The following is a 6,544-nucleotide window of genomic DNA, read 5'->3' on the forward strand; positions in this document are numbered from 1 at the left end:
GGCTTTTGCTTTACCTATTAAACTGTCTTTATTTCAACCCACGAGTTTTCTCACTTTTACTCTTCTGATTCTCTCCCCCATCCCACCGGGGGGGAGTGAGCGAGCAGCTGTGTGTTGCTGGCTGGGGGTTAAACCACGACACAGACACAAACATGGCATTATTGTATAAGCCTTCCCTATGTGCCACCTCACTGGAAGCAATGAAGCTATAAAAGCTCACCTTTAATTTTTCTCTGAGGCTTTCTTTTTCTGCCATTAGTCTTCTAAAGTCAGTCAGTGCAATGTCTCTTTCTTCTTCCACGTGACTTTGAGAAACTAAACTGTGTTTTGCTTCTCTTCTCATCCTGTTCAATTCACCCTGAGACTTTAAAAGATTATCATTTGTTAGCATATGTGGATTGCAATTAATACAGTGTACACACTAACAAAAAAGAAAGTTTCAATGCTGTTATTATAATAGAAGTGGTATTATAGCCTTATTTTTCTCTAGATAACTAAAATATATTCCCTAAATCACGCAGTGGCATGACAACTTATGCCGCCAACATACTCATCATCCTTTTACTGTTCCAAGTATAGCCTAACTTCAGTCTGTTTTCTTATCAGTTAACTAATACTTCTTCCTTGCTTTCTAGCCTGTATCCTTACCCAACTTTCTCATGCATTTTACTGATTTCCCCCCCCCCCATCTTTCTCATTATTTCCAAATGCCAGTACCGTAAGTTATAATGGCTTTGAAAGTTAATACATAACTTTGGAATACATAATTTTATTAACATGTAATAAAAATAGGTATATATTTTATTATTCTTGGTTATATTCCAGTAGCTCTATACTCCTCAAGTTCTATTATAGAGAGAATTTTTTTCATTTTAAATAAGCAACAGTACAACAAGTGTTAATCGGTTATTTCAATGCCAATTATAAATCTCTTCTTACCTGCTCATAAAGAACATTTAATCTATCTCTTTCTGCAGTCAATAATTTGACATTGGATTGAATTTCTATCATGTGTTGTTCAAATCTGTCTAACATGGACCGCAGCTCATCTCTTTCTCTGGTGATCAATCTAAGATCTTCACTCTGCAAAGTGATTAATAAAATTTATGTTAAAATTTGCTAATTAAAATATTTGGATAAGTAATACAAAAAAAAAAAAGAACTCACACTATTAGTAATACATGAAAAATACCTACATAATGAATTTTAATTGCAAGAAAAAGCCTGGCCTTGGTGGTATAATTTAAACAATAAGAACTAACTGTTAAGGAGAAAAAGTAAAACAGCTAACAATAAGATTTCAACCTTTTTCTGTTTATCATCTGTTCTATTTATTTCAAACAAACTGATCAATAATTACTCAGTATGTTACTGTAAAATGTGAATAGGAAAATAAAACACAAGTTCACTGGAGTTTCTCTCAGTTAATTTTTTATGTTAAAAATGTAATTTACAAAACTACTACCAGTCATTTACTGCTACTGAATTTGAAAATATAGTTGATAGCTCCTTAAATGGTTCTACAGTATTGCCATTATTTTTTCAGCTTGTCTTGACAGCAGGAACTTTACCTTCTCTGGAGTCCTACGGCTTGGGCTAGGCCTTCGTTTTAACATTTTCTGAAGATATTCTAATTCTCGCTTATAATAATCTCTGTCATCTTCTAAAGTCTTTACAAATGCATCTAGACGAGATGGAGATTTGTCTCCTAGGGCTATACCATATTCTAATCTCATTCTTTCTATTTCTAGGACAAGTTCTCGTTCTGCAGAAAAAGAAATAAAAACAACTGTATAGGAACCCCATGAATTTCCACAGAGACATTTGCATTTGGGATGGACTAACTCCCAGCAACCATCTGGGCAGCAAATCTGCTGAAAAGGATGTAGGAGTCCAGGCTGACAGTAGGCTAAACATGAATGAGTAAGTGTGCTTTGGAGCTGATAGAGGCCTAACAGCATATTGGGCTGTATCAACGGAGACAGAGACTGAGGGATGTGATTATTGCCCTTTACTTAGCACTCATTAGAGCGCATTTACAATACTGTGTTCAGTTTTGTCCCCCCTAGTACAAGAAAGGTGTTGATAAACTTGAATGAGTCCAGGGGAGGCCCTCCAAGCTGGTCAGGGAGCAGAATACTTGCCCTGTGGGGAATGGCTGAGGGAACTGGGCTTGTTCAGCCTGGAGAAGAGCTGGGGACCCAAGAGCAGACTGACAATACCAAGAGGGGGTTATAGATAACGCGGAGCCAGCTTCTTCACAGAGGTGCACAGTAAGTAAACAAGGAACAATGGTGATTAATTGCTACAGGCAATTACAAGCAATACAGGGAAAAAATTGTTTACTCTGAGGATAAACAAACATTGGAATGGGTTGCTTAGAGGTGTTGTGGAATCTCCATCCCTCAAGGTTTTCAAGATCCAACTGGATAAGGCTCTCAAGAAACAGTCTGAATTCACTCATTCAGAAAGACAGAGAATAAAAACATTTTTGGACAAAAGAAATTATTTTGTATGAAACTGCCATAGTATTAGTATTAGGATGTTCTGTGGGATCACAGTAAAAAGCTCCACTTTCAGTTCTCACATACAGAATGAAAACATGTTTCCGTGACAAAAGTTTTCACTTCAATTCTGACTGAAGACCTACAGTCTTCTTTTAATTTACATATATCAAGTCTTTTAGTATTAAAAGCTGTATCTTAACTAGGTAAGGTTTTCCATTTCAAAAAATATAGGAAGAAAATTTACAGGAATCTACATTTGATGATTCACCTTTTATTTCCATGTTCTCTGTTTTTTCTGTCAGCCTTTGTTTCTCTTGTTCAAGCTGGTTTAACAACAGTTCAAGATTCTCTTTATCGTCTGCTTTTCCAAAGAGTTCTTCACTTAGTCTCTTGTTCTCCCTACGACATGAGCACAACTCCTGAAGTAACAAGTATTATTACAAAAATTAGAAGTGCCAATAGAGACATTTGGAAAAAATTATTTAACATTTTGTTAAACTTTTAATATTCAACACTGTTTACATCTGTTTAACCTGGATGTTTTATCCTTTAACATTTGTTAAAGGCCATCATTGTTTTTATACTACTTTTTATTACATCAAAACAAGCATTACTTTTGACACGGTTTGCAATCAGTAACAAAACAAACAAAAATTAACCCTTGTTTAATTCAAGAAACCAACCAGAAGGATAGTGGGATACAAATGTGGAAAAAAGAAATAACTAAAGCAAGAAATAATTTTTAATGGCATTTAGTAACACTGTTGGTGTTAAAGTACATCACAATACGGCATCTCGGTCAACCCAATCCTGCAGCTAATCAAATGCCATTCGGCATGTCTTTCCTATAATCTGCTGCCCTGAAAATGAAATATTTTTGTATTTTCAAGTTCACTAGAAATACTAAAACAAAATACTGTACTCAACTAATACACAACTTGCTATATGCTGGAAAGAGTTTGATCTTCAAGGAATTCATAATACTGATGTTTTTCATCTGGGCTACTATGCTTTGTTTCTGAGTGAGCCAAGTATTGCATAATTATTCACATGCTGATTAAGAGACAAAGTAGTTTCTAAATGAAGAAAATCCTCTAGGATGTCATAACTCATTTGTGGTAAAAATTATTATGTCATGGAAATTACAACTTCAGATAGCAGAAATAAGGAAATGTACAATAAGGACATAGTCAACCATACTGCCTACAGAGGTTTCTTTCAGTTTATTTTTGCAACAATATGATGTAGCTTCTTTAGCTCTTTCATTTATTAATTAGTTATTTATTACAATAGAGTTTTGGGGTACTATAAAAGTTTTCTTGTTAATTGTTAGATTTTTAATTTTTATAATAAATGAAAGAATCGTGGATGACAGTAAGATAAAAATGCTACAAACAAGAACTGAAAGTATTTTTACTTACTGATTTAAGCCTTGTTACTGTTTCTTCAAGATCCTGTATTTCACTGTGTTTTCTTTCAATTTCTTTCTATCAACCAAAATTAACCTTTGTGTTAAAAGTTACATATTCAAAATGACAACAATTCCTTTGTTACAAAAAAATTAAGGAAACAGACTATTTTTGTAAGAAATAAAGTATAATTAGTTCCTTGTAATCTGTCAATTTTTAAGTAGTAAAGCTCCTATGAACTGAAAGCACAAAAAATTTGTGGTATACACACCCATGCTCTTTTGGAGCACAACTGAATAAATCATCGCATGACTCCTCATAGAAAAAAACCCTCCAAACACAGACATCACTATTGCAAATATCTATTACCTATCAATAGTTTTAAGTATCCCAGAATTTTATTTCATACTAAGCTAATGGAAGAAGGAAGACGGATTGCCTCTTAACTAAACTCATCTCACCTAATACGGTAAAGAGACAAAATTGCTACGATTAATCATCTTTTAGTGAGAAATTCTGTATAATATTAAGTAAACTGGAAAAAAAATCTTTTTAATCTTCCTTTACAAGCCGGCAGGTCATTTGTTGCAATTAAAAGATATAAAGCCACCTAAGAGCTGAGCAGATCCTTCACACTGTAACACATTAGTGATTACCTTTGCTTCTCCTATTTCCTTATCTGCAGTCTCGAGCACAATTTCCTTGTGTCTTTCCAACTGCTGTGCCAAGTGGTCTATTTCATTCAGTTCTTGACACAGTTCTTCATTTTTATTGCTTAAATGCACTACCTCACTAGTCACATTTTGTTTAGTGTCCAAGAGGTCTTGAATGCGATTTTCAAGTTCTTTGTTTGTTTGTTGAAGATACTCAACCTGAAAGATATTTTTTATTAAAACATTAATATGTATTGTTAAACTAGGTAGCAAAAGTTCTTCCCAATCTTCTGAAATATAGTATCTCTATATCCATAGCAAAAAAGAGACATCCTGTTAAAAATGGCAAGATTTTCTATTTTTGGAAGTTAATGTTTATCAACATGAAAAAATATGGTTTTACAAAGGTGAAGGAATTCATTCCTACACTGTTCTTTATTTAGTCTCCAAAACCTGAGGTTTGTTCTAAAAACAAAGTACTGAAAAGCAGAGATCTGTATAGAAACCTGTCTTGGGCATCAGTCCGGTAGACCCAGTGTACTCAGTTTTCCTAAATTTCACAAGATATGAGGACACATTCTTCTCTCCACCTTTGTAGTGTATTTGCTAGGCTTAGTCTCACTGTTAACTCCTTCATGAAAGTGAAGCTTTACAGATCAGATTCCCAAAACCTATCTTGCCCCCAACATATCTCAGCACCTTAAACACAATATCCTCAGAAATCCTGCTCTACAGACATTGTTTTTCCCAGTATACCTTTCCCTGAGAGTAAAGGAAAGAGAGGCAGGGATGTAGAGTAGGAATAAAAAATATACACAGTAAGTTACACTACCCAGGAAAATGGGAGCCTGGAGTATCTTGAAAAGATTCAAGATAACAGAGGTGCTCCACTTCCATCTCCACACAACTTTCCTCAAAACTCCAGAAAGAAGTATTACTGTAGACACAGAAGAAAGTCTGAGCCCTCTCATAGTCATGAATACTACTACATAGAGCTATCCATCCATTTATTGCCAGAGAATAAAAGTGGTATATTGGCACTGAGCCTGAGCAAATAGTCTTGATGGCCCAAAACCAGCTTCATGCAGCTCTGGGCTCACTCTCTGTACAATCAATTTGTGTTCAGCATGACTTACTAATTCAGGATCACTGAACAAAGTTGTACTGCTTCCAAGTCATAGCTCATTCTGTATTTTTGCAGCACTGAACCTAAGCTAATAATCTCTGCAATGTGGCTCTCATGCCACTGTACATCATGCACAGTCAATATACAAAACATCTAACTCAGTTCGAAAAACAGAGAATTGATGGTATAAATCCAGAGATGGGCTTTACTTGATGTGTACTCCAGCCTGTCTTGTATTATTATTTTAAATCCTCATTCTGAGACCAATATTGAATGCATGCTAATATGCACAGTAAACACAAACATCTTTATCCTAAGCTTATCCTTTCCTTGCAAGTCTATGTTGGAGTAAAGGTGGGGACGATTTGAATTCAATGAGGAAGGTTCCCCACTATCTGATGAGATTATCTGCAGAACTACTCCTTATCATAATTACATATACCATTGTTAGTTCCTAAAACATAAATGGTATGTATGGGAAAAAAAATAAAAAAAATTAAAAAAAATTGAAAGAAAGTAAGTATTTTCAAACTTGGTGAAAACAGTGTATCACAGAAATTTTCTGAATACTCTCAGATTAACATTACTACATACAATAGAATTCTTTACGAGAACCATTCTAACAGACTTTTAAAACAAGAAATGAAATTTCCTTAGACAAGAAACACTGCCACAGAAAAAGCAAAGCAAGTTAAATTGATTTATTTTATATCTAATAGTGATTTTTTTTTAAAGAGCTAGAAGTTTTGTGGGTTTTTTAGATTGCTAGTATTTTTAGTTTTGACTAAACTAAAAGTTTGGCCCCTCACTGCAAGAAGGACATTGAGGTGCTGGAGCATGTCCAGAGAA

The 6,544-nt window shown here is 34.6% G+C and overlaps 1 protein-coding gene across 1 annotated transcript in view; it reads right to left on the reverse strand.

Annotated features, from left to right (window-relative positions):
- CEP135 (centrosomal protein 135) overlaps positions 1-6,544 on the reverse strand; it is a 34,082-nt gene that overhangs the window by 20,450 nt on the left and 7,088 nt on the right. The window contains exons 7-12 of the mRNA XM_019471555.1: positions 4,573-4,788; positions 3,929-3,994; positions 2,776-2,926; positions 1,572-1,765; positions 940-1,083; positions 221-364 (exon numbers count right to left, since the gene is read on the reverse strand). Coding sequence (XP_019327100.1) covers positions 221-364; positions 940-1,083; positions 1,572-1,765; positions 2,776-2,926; positions 3,929-3,994; positions 4,573-4,788 — 915 coding nt within the window. The remainder of the gene's footprint in view (positions 1-220; positions 365-939; positions 1,084-1,571; positions 1,766-2,775; positions 2,927-3,928; positions 3,995-4,572; positions 4,789-6,544) is intronic.

The sequence above is a fragment of the Aptenodytes forsteri genome, unplaced genomic scaffold, assembly GCF_000699145.1.
Source record: "Aptenodytes forsteri isolate BGI_AS27 unplaced genomic scaffold, ASM69914v1 Scaffold65, whole genome shotgun sequence".
NCBI classification, from domain to species: domain Eukaryota; kingdom Metazoa; phylum Chordata; class Aves; order Sphenisciformes; family Spheniscidae; genus Aptenodytes; species Aptenodytes forsteri.